This window comes from Hemiscyllium ocellatum, chromosome 29 (genome assembly GCF_020745735.1).
Source record: "Hemiscyllium ocellatum isolate sHemOce1 chromosome 29, sHemOce1.pat.X.cur, whole genome shotgun sequence".
Classification (NCBI taxonomy): Eukaryota; Metazoa; Chordata; class Chondrichthyes; order Orectolobiformes; family Hemiscylliidae; genus Hemiscyllium; species Hemiscyllium ocellatum.
In genome coordinates this window covers 35575366-35593905 of record NC_083429.1, presented here as the reverse complement: position 1 = coordinate 35593905, position 18540 = coordinate 35575366, and the positions used below count along the sequence as shown (strand labels likewise).

General features: G+C 38.6%; 1 protein-coding gene across 1 annotated transcript in view; it reads right to left on the bottom strand.

Annotated features, from left to right (window-relative positions):
* The window catches only part of jam3b (junctional adhesion molecule 3b), a 78547-nt gene that overhangs the window by 27513 nt on the left and 32494 nt on the right, over positions 1–18540 (bottom strand). Inside the window, exon 2 of the mRNA XM_060846738.1 lies at positions 874–939. Coding sequence (XP_060702721.1) covers positions 874–939 — 66 coding nt within the window. The remainder of the gene's footprint in view (positions 1–873; positions 940–18540) is intronic.

Genomic DNA, 18540 nt, shown 5'->3' with positions numbered 1-18540 from the left:
GCAACCACAGGTAAATTTGCAAGCCACGTCCCAGAGCGATGGCAGCAGAGGGAGCATGGGCCAGTTCCTGGAGTGGCAGCAGAGCAAGTCCTGGATAGAGGACAGTGCGTGGAGGCAGAATTGCCTTGTGTTCTGAAGCCAGCAGGCACAGACTCATTTGGAAAAGGACTAGCACTTCTAGAACTTAAAGTACTTTGTAGTCACATTTTATTATCACTATAGACTTTTAAAAACTCTTTCCTAATGCTTACCTATATCTTCTTTTACTCTGTAATAACACTTAAAAATATCCACACCAAGGTATTCTGTCTCTAAGGTAGTGCCAAGAAGCAACATTACAAACTTTGCACTGTATTCATTGAGTGCACACGATAATAAAAGTTATTCTGATTCTAACATTATAGCAATTTCAGGTCATTCAAGCCAGCAAGACTTGTTCTTCACAAGTAGCTGGTTAAGTTAACTGCCATATTAGCAGAAATGCAAACTAAACAGTTTAAAAAGATAGTTAAGACCAAGTCCTAAAATGTTACTTCAAACCTATATAGTATGCAAAAACTCTTTATAAAAATCTTACAACCAGCTTGTTCAATCAGCTACTTGCCTGCTGCAAATTATATCTAAAATATTTTAAAACTTTGACATAGAAGACAAAATCTAATCAATGACAGGAGCTGTTAAATGCCCTGTTTCAATAAATTATAACAATAGCTTTTATACATTATTGTAACAGACCTGAATTAAAAAAATGTCATATTCCAGATTGTAATTGAACACAGACTTGCAAAGCAGCATCAATTAGGAAGTGACACAAAAACACAGGAAATAGAATACAAAGTAGAAACGGAAGTAATCTGAATCATTGCAACTTACCGGTAAACTCATCTGCCACAGGGTTTGGATCACGGGTTGTCACCACTCCTGCCAATGTCTGATAACCTGAACAGGAAATGAACACAATTATTTTTATGAAAATACTTTCACGAATATAGGAAAGTTACCTCCAAAAATTCTAAAAGTGAGTCACACTGAAATAATGAGATCTCTTAACGGTACACTTAGCGGACGGCTGGTTTGTGAGGCAAAGGGATGCCAACAGCATGGGTTGAGTTCCTCCTCTGGTTGAGGTTACCATGATGGATTCACCTTCTTAAGCTCCCCCCGCCCCCACCCTGGCGTGAGGTAGAGTCATATTACTCTGAAATAGACCCTTCAATCTAACCAGTCCATGCCGACCATAATCTCAAACTAAATTAGATCTACCTGCACTTACCTCATATCGCTCCAAACATTTTTTATTCATGTATTTATCTAAATGTCCTTTGAATATTTTAACATCCACGACAGCCTTGAAATTTTGTTCCTCGTGTAAAAGAGGAATGGTTCCTCGTGGTTTTTTTCCAAAGTCTTACTCCTCTCACTTACGCCCTCCAGTCTGGGAATCCCCCACCCTAGGGAATTCACTTTATTTATTGGCGTGATGACCTTCAGGTTAAACAACCACTTGTCTCTCTCTCTCTCTCTCTAATGAGAGAAACACCCTCTGGTCTAGTAAGACTGGTGACTTCGTTTCTTTTTTAAAAAAAAGAGTAAAATACGAAGTTGGGGTAAGTAAATGAAAGTTACTTTTGAATTGCCAGAAAGCTGACAATTTTCCCATCCCGTATTGGCAGATAATTTTGAGTATCTAGGCAGCTTTGTACTCAATGCTGTAAATTTCTTCTAAGAGCACAGTAAATAATTTGCAGCAAAAGTAACAAAAATTTGTCTAACTGAAACATATAGACTCCCGAGTGGGCTTGACAGACAAGATGCTGTGAGGCTGTTTTTCTGAGTGCCAAGCTGTCATCTAGGGGCCATATCTCAAGATAAAAAGTCATCCATTTAGGACCAAGATGGGGAAATCTCTTCAAGGAGGAAGGTTGCAAATCTTTGGAAATATCAAAACATTCTCTAGGTGTTCATAGATTATATCCTACACAAAGATCAATAGAATTTTAGGATTTCAGAGAAATGAGGAATATCAGCACAGCACAGGAAAATAGAATTAAGGTAGTTCAGCCAGGATTTTAACAAATAGCCAAATACTTAGAAGAAAGTTCACTGTTTCTAGAATTCCCAAAACTCTACAACAATGAGGATTGTCTAATACCATTTTGAGCTTGGTGTATACCAATTAAGAGATAATTGTCGGAGGCTGAGGGCTGACCTTATAGAGGTTTACAAAATTATGAGTGGCATGGATAGCATAAATAGGCAAAGTCTTTTCCCTGGGGTCGGAGAGCCCAGAACTAGAGGGCATAGGTTTAGGGTGAGAGGCGAAAGATATAAAAGAGGCCTAAGGGGCAACTTTTTCACACAGAGGGTGGTACGTGTATGGAATGAGCTTCCAGAGGATGTGGTGGAGGCTGGTACAATTGCAACATTTAAAAGGCATTTGGATGGGTATATGAATAGGAAGGGTGTGGAGGGATTATGGGCCAGGTGCTGGCAGGTGGGACTAGATTGGGTTGGGATATCTGGTCTGCATGGACGGGTTGGACCGAAGGGTCTGTTTCCATGCTGTACATCTCTATGATTCTATAATACCACTACCATGTGATGCAATTGTCAGCTTGGTATAAGGCTAACTAGAGGAATGCATGTCTTCACGGTGTATAAAATTCTGAGCGTGAATGAAATGATTGAAATAATGCACATCGCAAATGTTCTAGATCACAATGGACAGTGCAACTGTTTCAATATGCAATGGATCAAGAATAAGTTTATAGATACTGCACATTTTTAAAGGACCAATTCACGATTTCCCAAACACAACTGGGTTACAGGTATTCTTCTGTTTAATGTTTGACATTTTTTATAAAATTTCCATTCTCCTTTTATCCTCTCAATATCTCTTGCTACCTAATTTGATTCAAATTCATCATATTTTCTTCTATATCACTCACTGTTTATTCCTGCTTCCACTGGTTTACAAGACATGCAATTAAACCTAATTGCAAAGAAGTTCTAGATGTAATATTAATAACACTATGCCAATCCACAAACCTATGGCACATATAGTGCAATGTAAACAAAGAGATAAAATTTCCTTTTGAATAGGACTCAATTTTTCTTTGGAGAACACAACATATTCCCTTGCTTTAAAACCTGCCCTCCTCTCACATCTTCTCTACCATACAAATTCATTTGTGATAAAACGTGGGACACACCTGGACAAAGAGCCAAGTCAGATGTAGTCAGAATACAGTGGTTTGCAATAAGTGTGATGGTTAAAGCATCAATAGTTATTTGGAAACCAGGCAAAATTGAGCTCAAAAAAGTTTGTAACCATTCTAATTTAATTATGCATGATTACAATTTCTTACTGAAAGCTTTTGGCATTGTTTAAGTGACATAAGATCCCCAAGTCTTCAGTATGGCAGAAATCCAAGTTGTAGCTCAAATTAGATTTTTCATTATCCATCAACACACCTCGACAAAATTACAAACTTGTTTTTAATCTAAAGGTTTTGCAAGATTTATGCTCTAGATGTATTTAGAACAATTTCAATTCTCCTGTTAAGAACCCATGTCAATTCTGTATAATTTGGCCACTATGCACTAATACTTAACTAAATATTAGTTTGCTAGTACTGATAATCCAGAGACCCCGCTGAAATTTCTAGAGACATGGGTTTAAATCCTACCATGTCAGCCATGAAATTTAAATTCAATAAAATCGGGAATAAAGACCTCATTTCATGTAATCATTTAACTACTGTCTGTTATTGAAAAAGTCACCAAGTTCTCAAATATCCTTTAGAAAAAGAAATGTCATCCTTACCTGGGTTTGGCATACATGACTAGCAATGTGGTTAACTCTTAACAATCTTCTGGAATGAGTACCAATCATTCAAGGACAACTAGGGATAGGTAATAGATGCCAATCTTGCCAAACAATAGCCACAATCCATACAAATGTTTTTAAAATGTTATTCTTCAGCACAGTAACCCCTGTACTAGTGTATAATGGAGAGAATTTTTGCTCAGTCTGTTGAAGAAAACCACTAACAGTGAATACAAAACAGTAGTCTTTGGGAACATTAGTAATACCCCAGCTGCTTCTGGATAGCAAAAACTGGATACAATTAATCATAGCCCTAAGTGTAAGATCTCTCTAACTATATTAATAATTTCTGAATTTTAATGCTCTTATCCTTTTCCATCAGTCCACTGAGGAAAGGACAATTCACAAGAGGGAAAAGTGGGTAAACTCATTGTAATCTTCCACTTCCAAGCTTACTAGATGTTAATAAAGCTACAGTTGGAATTCCTAAGTATTACAATAGTTATGACACATTGAGAATTCATTTTCTTCAAATTATTGAACCATACTTACTAGAAATACTTTTCATCCAAATACAATAACATAAAAATAAAAGCAAAATACTATGGTTGTTCGAAAGCTGAACTAAACACAACATTATGGAAATGCCCAGCAGATCTGGCAGCATCTGTGGGGAAGAGCATTTAACGTTTAGTAGAATACAGCGAGTCTTCAGTGATGAAAATAATGCAAGCTAAAATTCAACAATGAAAAATAAAGGAACAGGCCTACGGGTCAGAAATCTCAGTGAACAATCCACAAGGTCAAAACCAATCATTTGTTTTGGCCAAAACAAAAAGGTTGGCTAAACTGTGCTGAAGACCATGGCATAAAGTTGAACCTCAAAGCATACTTCGCAATCTAGGCATTGGCTTATATGCCTACCGACACATTTTGGTGTCAAAACATTGAGCGATTGTCTTACATGTTGTGATCTACATTAAAATATTCTCAGCCAAAAACACAACCAGTTTCTTGCCTATTCAAGACTACCACATGCTTTCAAAATTTGAGAATAACTCCAGGCAGTTGTATATGCATTTATGGACAAGCAAACCCGATCGTTTGAAATGTTCAAAAAGACACAATTTGGCTGTTAGATTGGAGTTTATGAAGCATTTTGTCAAAGCCCTACTTATGTCGTATTCATGTCCCTTCTAGAGAACTGTATGGTTGTATTATTAATGCTGGTATATATGATATACTGGTAACCTGGAATATTTCACAGTTTTGTCTAGTTAGATACTTTGGTTCCAATCCCTTACACTTTTGAAATTTAATATTCAATTCTCAAATTTAGAACTTTTGCGCTAGGCTATTACATTAGCTTACTGTAAATTGTATGTTCTGATTCTACTATCACCTCGTTCAAAGCAGCCTTCCAAAACAAATGACAATCTACCAACAGCCAAAATGCTAGCTTTAAATAATGTTTTGGGATGTATTTACCAAAAAAATGTATTTTATGCTATACTACAATTTGCAGTAGTGAACCTCTAACCAATAGAAGTAGGCCATTACACAGAGGCCATTGTGTTTGAAAATCCAATTGTACCGTTTGACTCCATTTATTAACAAAATATTATTTGTTCTTGGAGTACTAACAGTTTAGCAAATTGATTGTGCTGCATTTAGTTCATACAGAAAGTTGGCTAGCCTTTGGAATTAACAGATGAATTCATAAATTTTGACAGTATGAAATAAAAATGTCATAGTTCTCATGACAGCTTCCAGTTCCAGTATGATGCTCGAAGTGATACAGCTCCATATGTTGTCCCATGTGTGTATATGGGATTATTACAACATTTGCTGAGTAAACTACTACTGTTTATAAATAAGTGTTTGTCCATTTATGACAAGAGGCAAGGAGAAATTTGAGGGTTGAATGTCTTCAGAACTCTGCTTCAATCAACTTTTCAGGAATAGAATCTTTAAATATTTTTAAGGCGAAAACAAATTTGTGATGCAAGAGGCAGTCAAAGATGGTGAAGGACAGGCAGTATGTGGTATTATCAGATCAATCATGACTTTACTGGATGGTGGAACAGGCACGAGGAATCAAGGTATATTCATGCACCTAATTTGTATGCTCATCATCAGAACAGCAACTAGCAGCAACTCGTAGGTCTTTTTTTAAAATTCATTTGTAGGTGCCGCTGGCTGTTCTGCACTTATCCCTGTCTCTACTTGCTTTAGAGAAGGTGGAAGAGCTATTTTCTTGAACTGCTGCATTGTGGTTGACCCACAAATCTCTTAGGGAGAGAATTTCAGGATATTGATCCTGCAACAGTAAAGGAACAGCAACAGATTTCCAAATCAAGATAGAGTGTGGCTTGGAGGGGAACTTGCAGGTGATGGTGTTCCAATGTATCTGCAGCCCTGGTCTTTCCAGATGGGAGTGGTTGTGGATTTGGAAGGCGCTGCATAAGGATCTTTGGTGAGTTTCAGCCGTGCATCTTGTAGATAGTATGCACTTCTGCTATAGAGCATCAGTGGTGGAGGGAGAGGATGCATGTAGGCGCCGTGCCAATCAAGCAGGCTACTTTGTCCTGGATGGTGTCAAGTTTCGAGTGTTGTTGGAGCTGCACCCATCCAGGTATGTAGGAAGTATTCAATCACATTTTCCTTGACTTGTGCCTTAAAGATGATGAACTGGCTTTGGGGAGTCATAAGGTGAGTTACTCGCCTCTGTTCTGCTCTTGGAGCCACTGTGCTCATGTTGCAGATCCAGTTTAGTTTCAAGTCAATGATAACCACCAGAATGTTAATAATAATGTTATCACTGAATCCCACACTGAATGTCAAGGGGTAGAGGTTAGCATATCTCTTTTTGGTGATGGTCATTGGCTGTCATTTGTATAGTGCACATGTTACTTGCAACTTCTCAGTCCAAGCCTGGATTTTGTCCAGACCTTATTGCGTTTGATCATGGATGGCTTCACTCGAGGATTGCCACTGGTGAAAATTGCAGTTATCGGCAAACATCCCGCTTCTGGAAGGAAGGTTGTTGAAGATGATGATTTGGTCTGAGACACTACCCTGAGGAACTCCTACAGAGCTGTCGTGGAGCTGAGTTAACTAGCCCCAACAACCACGGCCATCTCCCGATGTGCCACAAATGACTCCAAACAGAAGAGTTTACCCCCGGATAGCCACTGATTCCAGTTTTGCAAGGGCTCCTTGAAGCCATACTTGGTTGAATGCAGCCTTTATGCCAAAGGCAGTCACTCTCACCCACCTCTAGAGTTCAGCTCCTTTTTCCCTGTTTGAACCAAGGCTGAACTGAGGTCAGGAGCCTTGGCAGAACCCTAACTGGGTGTCACCAAGTAGGTCATTACTGAACAGGTGCTGCTTGATTGCACTACTGATGACATTTTCCATTACTTTACTGTCTTACCAGTCTACTCTCATCAGTAATTAGCTGCTAGGATGAGCCCAGGACAAACAGGAAATTTTCTATGTTGTCAGGTAGATGCCAGTGTTGTAACTGGACTGGAAGAGCTTGGGTAAGGGAGCAGCAGGTTCTGGAGAACAAGTCTTTAGTACTACTGCCAGAATGTTATCAGAGTCCATAGCCTTTGCAGCAATTAACTAGTGTCTCCAAAAGTTTCTTGATATCATATGGAGTCAATCAAACTGGATGAAGTCTGGTATCTAATCCGAGCACCTCATCCACTCGGCCCTTCTGGTGGAAGATTGTTGCAAATGCTTCAGCCTTATCTTTTGCACTAATGTGTTTGACTCATCCATCATGAGGATAAGGACATTTGCAGAGCCTCTTCCTCCAATGAATTGTTTAATTGTCCATCACTATTCAAGCGTGGATGTGGCAGGACTGCAGCTCTTAAATCTGATCCGTCAATGGGTTCAATTAGCTCTGTCTATTGCTTGCTGTTTGCACTGTTAGGCATGCAAGTCATCCTGTATTGTAACTTCATCAGGTTGACACTTCATTTTCACGCATGCCTGGTGCTGCTTCTGGTTGGTACCCTGGCTTGATGGTAATGGTTGAGTAGGAGCTATGCCAGGCCATGAGGTTACAGATTGTGCTGCCTTATATGGCCTACAGTGCCTCACTGGAGTTGCTAGATCTGTTTTAAGTCCATCCCATCTATCACTGTGATAGTGCCACAAAACATCTGCACAAGACGGTGTGGTGGTTACTCTTACCGATACTATCATGGACAGATGCATCTGCAGCGAGCAGATTGTTAAGGATGAGGTCTAATATGTTTTTCCTCTTGTTGGTTCCCTCACCACATGCCGCAGACCCAATCTAGTAGCTATGTTGTTTAGCAGCTGATTAGTAGCGCTGCTGCCAAACCACTCTTGGTGGTAAACATTGAAACCCCCACCCAAAGCACATTGTGCCCTTACCATCCTCAGTGCTTCCTCCAAGTATTGGTCAACGCAGAGGGGCACCAGTTCATCAGCCAAGGGAGGACGCTGTAATAATCAGGGGTTTCCTTGCCTATGTTTAACCTGAAGCCATGAGACTTCATGGGGTTCCAGAACAACTACTTCCTAAGTGTACACTACTTGCCGCCTCCTGGGCCTGTCCTGGCGGTGGGATGGTAGTGTCTGGGACAGCCATACTTATAGAATCATACCTTGCAAACAATGTCAAGCTGTTACTTGACTAGTCTGGGAGACAGCTCTCCCAATTTTGGCACTATCCCCCAGATGCTAGCAAGGGAGGGCTTTGCAGGAACGACAAGGCTGTTGCTGCCATTGTCTCTTCCAGTGCTTCGGTCGATGCCAGGTGATCCGTCCAGTTTCGTTTCTCTGAGACTTTGCAGCAATTGACAAAACAGAAATGGCCTAGCAAGCTATTCAGAGGGCAACTGAGACTCAACAACATTGCTGTGGGTCGGTAGTCATATATCGGCCAGACGAGGTGAAATGGCTGATTTCCTTCCCTAAAAGGATAGTGAACCAGATGAGTTTTACCAATAATCAATGATGGTTTCATAAAAACTGAAATAACTACAAGTGCTGTAAATCAAAAACAAAAACAGTAAGTGCTGGAAAAGCTCAGCAGGTCCGGCAGCATCTGTGGAGATAAATCAGTTAATGTTTCGAGTCAGACCCTTCCTCAGAACTGAGTAAGGTTCTGAGGAGGGTCACTCGAACCAAAACGTTAACTCTGAGTTTGAGTTATGACTGACAATGACTTATGCCTGAGTCTGGCTTAATAGTTTAGCAATAATACCACTGGGACATCGCCTCGCCAATAAATTGCCGATTTGTGGTAGCGATTGCCAAGCTCATACACACATTCTGCAACCATGTTCTTGGCCATTACTTGTGTTACAGATCTGCATAACTCTTCTTATAAACAAATTTGAAAATATATTACTTAAATTGAATAATACAATGAGAAAGTGTCACCATTTTCACTTGTTTGCCTCCATATCAAAAATTGTCACGCATTACAAATATAATCAAAATCTTTGATAAGACAGATGAGAAAAACAAATTTCCCTCGTGTGTTTTGATAGAAACAAGCTGGGGCTTGAAATTTAGAATCCACTGTTGTTCCTTTAACATTTAAGGCATTTTTATGTTTAAAATAAATGAAGAATTTCAGAAGCAGAAGCAACTTAACGAAGGTGAAACTTATTTTGGTTGAACTAACTTCTTGAAACATATTCCTGGATAAATAACTGTTTTCAACAACAAAAAAATGCTAGAAATGAAACAAGAGTAGCAAACATTGGAATATATAAGATGACAATAATAATCGTTTCTTTCAAATGGCAACGGGGACTGCTATTATTTGTAAAAACCATTACAAAACAGTTTTCATCATCATTCCGCTTTAGTCATGTTTCAGGTGGATTCTATTGTTATAATTGTGTTCTCTGTAAACATACATTAGTTGTTTATTTTGTTCCTGCATTTTGCAATTAGAACTACTTATAGTGTGGCACAAACCTGCAGAATACATCTGAATAATCTGCTGTCCAAAAGTACAAAACTAAAGCACAAAACTTTGTATATTAATAAAAGGAATCATTACTGAAACAGAAAATAATTTCAATCCAATCCTAATGTGAATTGTCCGGATGCCCTAAATCAAAACTGGTTATGCCTTTTACTGTGATTATCGTATATGTCTTTGAAACTTATGTCCCAATCTTGCTGGAGTTTCTGATATCTTTACAAAGTCATGATAATCCCACAAATGCAAAACAGTTCTCAGTTGTGCCCAGGAAGACTCTGCTCCATTTCACAATCTATTCATTTGGAATGTTCTTGCTAATGGAAGTTGCAAGATCTGAAAATAATGAATTATCAAAAATCCAATACATGGAATCTTAATGCCTTATCAAAATGCAGCATGAAGAAATTCCCCTTGGGATTTCAGAATTTGAATGCTAGTCACAATTCAGATTCAATCAAATTTGTAAAATGTTAACCCTACTGCCCCCAACCCATACCACACTACATTAAAAAGTACCAACTTGCAGGTTATAATAAACAAGATTTTACAAAATAATTTCATTTGTTGCTTTTGCAGCGCCTCAGCATATTTGCTACCCTAAGGTTTATCATCAAATTCAAGATTCTCAGCTGTTACAACACATCTTAGTATTACAGCTTCAGCAGCCTGTTAATTCAGTCTCAAACCGTGGTATTGTGAACTATTTAAACAGCTGAGGCTCTTGAAAACACTGACTTTAAAGCACTTGTTGCATTTTTCTTATTTTAAATCATGTCATGCTTAATTATTTGCCATAATCAAAGGGAAATAAAAGGAAAGAAAAAAATTCTAATGAAAGATCAAATTAGTTACGCCAAACAGCTGAAAAACAAATCTAGTAACTACCATACATGTATATCAATAAAGCCAACTGCTTCAGATGACAATGCTAAAGTTTAATCTTCAACAGCATGGCTTGTAATGTAGCAAGCAATGCAAACTTTTAAACAGCTGACATTTTTCAATATAATAAGACAGTCTTCAGGGTCACACTTGGCCACCTGCAGTTTCGAATTACATTATCTCATGACGCAAATAGGAATTCCTTTTTTTAGGCAATGCATCAACATTAATGCTGCAGCACCTAAATATCTATATAGAAATCAATTAAATTTGTTTAAAGACCAAGTTCATAAAAGGTGTTTGTTTCTTTTAAAATTACATTTTAGAACAGAAAAAAAATACAATTGTGACAAATATGTTTAACAAAGTACTCAAATTTTCCATGTCAATACTACCAAAATATTATTGGAAAAATGTACATAAAAATACAATGGATATATTCGTTCTTGAGAATTCATTAACTGCAATATAGAGATCAAAATCATTCATGATTTTGTGAAGTCATTGGAAACTTGGTATGAAAACAAAACACTATGGATGGCAGAAATATGAAGAAAATGCTTAAAATAATATGATCATATCACATATTAAACTTTTTCTCTCCACAAATGTTGCTCGCCTTGCATTGTATTTCTAGCGTTTTCATGAAATTTCTTTTACCCACTGCAATCAATAAATTTGCACCTTCATTCTAAACAGAAACCACAGAATTAGACATCCCAGAAAATTTGTTTTCTCCACAAGGGAATTTCTAATTCCAAGTCTGACCTCTTGAAATGTACACTTCCATCTCCATTCTGTAAACACCGTCCCATCACTCTGTTTTCTAAATACAGGTTTCTTCTCCAATGGATTCTGACATGTAAGAAGCAGGGATATATTAGATTAGACTTAGTGTGGAAACAGGTCCACACCGACCCGCCGATGCGCAACCCACCCATACCCCTACATTTACCCCTTATCTAACACTACGGGCAATTTCCCATGGCCAATTCACCTGACCTGCACATCTTTGGACTGTGGGAGGAAACCGGAGGAAACCCACGCAGACACCGGGAGAACGTGCAAACTCCACACAGTCAGTCGCCTGAGTCGGGAATTGAACCCGGGTCTCAGGCGCTGAGGCAGCAGTGCTAACCACTGAGCCACTGTGCCGCCCATGGCATTTAGGGTACTGCCAAGAAGTATGTTCACCAAACCAGCTAACCTGTACGTGGCTTAATTTTGCTTCTCTGAAAATTTGTGCAAATGCAAAAATGGAATCATTACCTGCATTTTGACATACCGATGTACAGCACAGCCTTCTGAGGTCTGGGACTTCAGTTCCCCAGTTTCCTCCTTCACATTGCACTGTGTAGTTAAGGCTGAGCTTCATGAAGGAAAGTAGCCACCTTCCACAGTGCAGTTTAATTCCATGCTTGTCTCATTTATATATAATTCTCAGGTTCCATCAATATACTATGCCTGCCTGGTGGATTTAAACTCTGTATATTAAGAGATTATGGCTAGCACTTTATCCTGAGTCTAATATTAGAATGCATGTTTCAAATAAATAGTTATAGCATATGTCAAAATCTACAAAATGAACAATCTTGCTATCATTTAAACATTCAATCGTGCATATTGACCTTTTAACTGACTGAGATGTTTGTTCTAACAATGCAACTGCCCCATGAATCCAATGTGTGGAAAGTTTAGAATAATTGTCATCACAGTTTTGTATATCCCTGGTCCTACTAAAAGGCAGCTCCTATTTTTCTAAAAAAAACTTGTCAGGTTAAGCTTAAAATTCTGAGCCTCACTTCCATGTCACTGTCTATGAGAATATTAAAAGAAAATTCACAGCTGCACTTAGATATCCAGAGCAATGTCATGCACGATTAACTACTTTGATGAATTTTTTCCAGCATACTTTTCTTTTTAAGCATACACAGCAGAGTATAAAAATGTACAGAGCAAAGGTTCACAGAAGAAAAAGCACAAGCAGCATAAAGGAGCAACCTTTCAGCACACTGAATTTAAACTTGTAGGCGAAACAAAAATGATGTTGCAATTAAATTACATGGAGATCATTATTCCACAGAATACATTTTGGTGTGAATAAAATTTAGTGGAAGTTGAACCATTTACCAAAGATGTTTCTAACACACTGTCAATTTAAGCCAATTAAGCTTTGTGAACACACTCCAAAGAGAAACTGGATGTAATGCATGGGAATGACTTCATTCACACAAATTGAATAGGAAGATGCTAAGGGAACTCCACATCAGGACACTATAATTAGCAGTTCCATAGGTTTAAGTCCCAAACAGAGAGAGAGACACAGAGAGAGAGAGACACAGAGAGAGAGAGACACAGAGAGAGAGAGAGACACAGAGAGAGAGAGAGACACAGAGAGAGAGAGAGACACAGAGAGAGAGAGAGACACACACACAGAGAGAGAGACACACACACAGAGAGAGAGAGACACACACACAGAGAGAGAGAGACACACACACAGAGAGAGAGACACACACAGAGAGAGAGAGACACACAGAGAGAGAGACACACAGAGAGAGAGACACACAGAGAGAGAGACACACAGAGAGAGAGACACACAGAGAGAGAGACACACAGAGAGAGAGAGACAGAGACAGAGAAAGAGACAGGGGGAGAGAGAGGGAACTCAAAATTTTAGCAAGTAGTTCCAGAATTGTTAGTAAGAAAAATGTATTTAGGCCACTAATCAGGACAATGCTTTATGCTTCATTCAGAAATTTATGAAGTAGATTAAAATTCAGCATAAATGTCTCATTCATTGATAAATGCAAATCATCCAGATTATTCATTGTACATTTATCTACATCTTAGTATAAAAGAACGTTAAACACTTGATCACGGGAACATGAGGTTTCTTAATGATGGCTATCTCAACAGGTTATACACAGCACACAACTAGTATGCTCCAAACCAGATTCTGCCAATTTCCCAGCTGCAATTCAAGTTAAGTCAGGAAATCCCAAACTTTGGCTTACTGCTCAACCTCTTTTTCTAACATCCCAACAGGCTCCATTTCAGACCCTGACTATTTCACTCTGGCTAAATCCCTAGGCCATGGTTTTGTCACCTGGAGAATTCATTCCCAAACTAGATTTCCTACCCTCAATGTTCTAAAATCATAAATTCTGCAGCTTATACTGTAGTTACACTAATTCTGACTCCTTTGGTTACCCTAAAAATTCCACAGTCATTTCTACCACCTTGCTACCTCTATTATAAAAGCCTCAAAAATCATCCACCTTTCCACTTTTGATTACTCTCATCGTTTTTCTAAAAGAAAACTCTTATGCTTTACATCGGTTTTATAGTCAACTTAAAGTAGTGTTTTTAAAAGCACAAGGATAGTTATTGTTGCATTGAATGTTGGAAGTTAACAGGAAGGGCAGAAATAAAATACACAGGTAACAAAAGCAAGCATAAAATGTGAAGACATGTCTTCAAAACAAATGCCTGATACCAGTTCATGATTAGGTTCTTCAGCTGGATTCACTTGGCAATCCCACAGTAATAAAACAGCAAGCTGCCAGGTTCCCTTCTTGATCACTGTATTGTTCTAGGTATGAGCAAACCTCATGAACATAAATAAATTCTAAACACAGCTCAATTTCACAATGCCATTGTGGCTGGACATGCCCTTGCACACAACTGTTAAACTTTTCGTGGAACAGGTTACTGTAAGTAAGTGAACAACGATAATGACACAGTGAGGCAATTGGACAAACAACTGTATCTCAACTACTTAGATTTAAGGATTGTGGAAAAGCGAAGATAAATTAAAATAGGTTAGGTAGATTCAGTATTGATATAGGTACAGGACTATTGGATTAAAAGAAAAAGGTAGAAAGAAACATTTTAAAATTTTTTTAAAAATATTTTAAACAGCTATCATACTTAAAAGGAATGAAGGCATCACATTTCTAAGAATTAATTTTCAGGTGGAGTGTTCTGTTACACTTCTTGCAATACTAAAAAGGTACTTACAACATAAAGGCCATATCTGAATCTTTTGACATTTGTTTTTTTCCTGAGTGGGGGCAGCGGAAAGAGGTGAAGGAGGTGCCCTGATCTTAGGTTGTGCCACATTTTCCACCTGCACTAAACAAGATTGCTTCTATACAGATGGATTGCCAGTAGTTGTTAGTCAAATTAAAAATGTAAAAGAAAGAGGTTTGGTGCTGGTGGGAAGAAGTGACTAGTATCGCTCTAGCTGCCACCTCACCCCACCATTTCGTACAGCCACGAAAGGTATACCTAATATACTGAAGTAGGACTGATCAGAAATATTTCTGAAGATGTGATTCATGGGATGTTCCAATCATGGATGTCATACAAAAGCTATTAGACTTTACAACGATGTGGTAAATGAGAATGCTTATTTTTAACTTTGCATCAGAAGCTGTTAAGAAATTTAAAGGAGGCGGCATATTAGAAAGCAGGTGGTGCACAAACTGAAGCAGGAAATGGGAAAACCTTCCGGTCCATCCCATGCCAACACCAAAATTGCCAGTCTTCATGTTTGTTTTAGGAACCCCTATTTCAGTTCTTATGTCTACCTTCTAAAATGGAGCGATCTGCAGTTTCAAGCATTTTGCTGAGGCTTTAAGGCCAATCCTTACCGGCACCTCCTGAAATAACAGTTTCCACCTTCTGTATAATGGAAAGATCTTCACCCAGTATCCATCAGGCAAAGAGACCCACTCTACCCCTGCGTGGAAATGGGGATATATTTTCTTACAGAAATAGATGGGTATCATTTCTATTTATCTAGCTTTCTTAACAGCGTTCATTTCACAAAAAACACTTTACACTTGTAACTCAAGCACACAGTTACATGTTCAACATTTGAGCATACGAATTGATTTGGTGTGTGGAAGGTTATCCACAGTTCCATGTAGCAGTTTGTATATATTATAAATGCAAACTATTCAAGATTGTCAGTAAACTTCTGGTTAGTTATTGCAAGCAGTATTTTAGAGGCTATTTGTATAGGTTTAACAGAACATATCAATTTAAAACAATGACTGAAACTATGCTAATGATAAAACTAAATGTCATTATTGCTTTGTTTTTGTTTCACAAATTGTGGATTTAAGAGATGTAACTTTTAAAGATTGCTTTCCTCATCCATATACATAACACAGGAGCACAGAATTAACGCTAACAGCAAAACCTGCATAAAGAAACCCTTTGGGACAATCAAACAATAATACCTAAACAACTAAAATTTCAGAATTTTAAAGGATGGGCGAGTGACATGAAAGCAAATCAAAGTTTAGCACATGTTGGCAAAAAACATCATGAAAAAGATTATATTGATTTCGTGAACCGTGCAGTTAAAATGTTTTGCGAATTGTAGCTTTACTTTCAAACACTTTTTACACAAATCACTTTAAAAGGTAAACAAAACTAACAGAAAAATATGTACGTGAATAGACAGCAGCTCGTACTCTGCCAGGAAATTGAGAATAGGCAGGTCATTTAAGGGACAGCCTGTGGTTCTTGCTCTTCAACTAGCCTGTTGTCTGCAATTCTCTTAGAGGTTTAAAAAAAACATCAAGGCAAAGATCACCAGCTGGTTTTTTGAAGTAATTTCTCCATGTTACTTATCCTTGCTGTCAAATTTGTTGCTGATATTGATGATATCTATCTTTCTTCTGTACTGAATATTGAGAACTTAACACCACAGTGTGGTATGAAATCAATAAGTCTACTTTGAACTTAATGTCAGAAGAGGCCCCTCAATAATGAACTGAAGTGAATTAGCTTTATTGTCTCATGTACTGGCATGATGTACAGTGAAAAGTTTACAAATCATCACTAAAGGGATTATCTTAGGTACAGATTATTGAGTACAAATTCTTAGGGAAAAATAGAAGAGGAAAGAAAAACATGTCCAGCATTACAGACCTTCAAAACTATAAAATCACTACTAAATTAGAAAAATAAAGAAATTAAGAAGTTCAGAACAGTTCTTCCAATCGTATAATTAAAAAAAGTCCATTTCATGACTCTGGGCTTTGCTTAGGAATGACAAATACAATTTCTGTAATCTTTTGCCACTGTTGTGAAGTATAGCATATATCCAACTTTTCACCAATTCTAGCACTTTCTATACACTGAAGTTTAATGTAAGGTGGTTTGAGAATTTTTGGCTTAACTGCATTACGATCTCAAAGAACTAGACAGAGGGTGGAGGTGGAGAGTTGTTTTTCAGACTGGAGGGCTGTGACCAGAGGAGTGCCACAAGGATCGGTGCTGGCTCCTCTACTTTTTGTCATTTACATAAATGATTTGGATGCAAGCATAAGAGGTACAGTTAATAAGTTTGCAGATGACATCAAAATTGGAGGTGTAGTGGACAGCGAAAAGGGTTACCTCAAATTACAACAGGATCTTGACCAGGTGGGCCAATGGTCTGAGAAGTGGCAGATGGAGTTTAATTCAGATAAATGCGAAGTGCTGCATTTTGGGAAAGCAAATCTTAGCAGAACTTATACACTTAATGGTAAGGTCCTAGGGAGTGTTGCTGAACAAAGAAACCTTGGAGTGCAGGTTCATAGCTCCTTGAAAGTGGAGTCGCAGGTAGATAGGATAATGAAGGCAGCGTTTGGTATGCTTTCCTTTATTGGTCAGAGTACTGAGTACAGGAGTCAGGAGGTCATGTTGCTGTTGTACAGGACATTGGTTAGGCCACTGTTGGAACACTGCGTGCAATTCTGGTCTCCTTCCTATCGGAAAGATGTTGTGAAACTTGCAAGGGTTCAGAAAAGATTTACAAGGATGTTGCCAGGGTTGGAGGATTTGAGCCATAGGGAGAGGCTGAACAGGCTGGGGCTGTTTTCTTTGGAGCGCCAGAAGCTGAGGTGTGACCTTATAGACGTATACAAAATTACAAGGGGCATGAATAGGATAAACAGGCAAAATCTTTTCCCTGGGGTCAGGGAGTAGAACTAGATGGCATAGCTTTAGGGTGAGAAGGGAAAGATATAAAAGAGACCTAAGGAGCAACTTTTTCTCGCAGAGGATGGTATGTGTATGGAATGAGCTGCCAGAGGAAGTGGAGGAGGCTGGTACAATTGCAGCATTTAAGAGGCATAGGAAGGGTTTGGAGGAATATGGGCCGGGTGCTGGCAGGTGGGACTAGATTGGATTGGAATATCTGTTCGGCATGGACGAGTTGGACCGAAGGGTCTGTTTCCATGCTGTACATCTCTATGACTCTAGAAGTGGTGCATCCGAAGTATGAAATTTAAAATTGGGATTTTCTACAGATCAGAATTTGAAGGCAATCGAGGGGATCTAATTCTTGCAGTAAACCTGTTACATCTTGCAGGAACAGTTTATCACCCTGCCCCTCGATGACTGCTACTGTTGGGATGCCCACAGTGCTATAGTCTGTGTTAAATGTTGAGACAGTCTCTTTTGATACTGTCAACTCTCTATACGGGTGGGTTGAGATCCATTGGTGAGGTTCCTTGAATTGAGTCAACTACAGCAGGTGATGCATCAAGTGGAACAGGAAATAGGAAAACCTTCCATCATAACCCATTCCCAACATCAAAATTGCTAGTCTTCACATTTGTTTTAGGAACCCCATTTCAATTATGTGTCCCCCCCTAAACCTTGAGCGATTTGCAATTTCAAGCCCACAAACTGTTATGATCCATGTTTACATGTTACCTGTTGCAGTTGAGATAGCTTCTTTTGATACTGGTGAACTTCTCTCTGAGTGCAGTAAAGACCTCCAATTTATAGAGATGTGTTGCTCACAGTATCTAATTGGTTTTTGTCTTGCTGCTTTCCA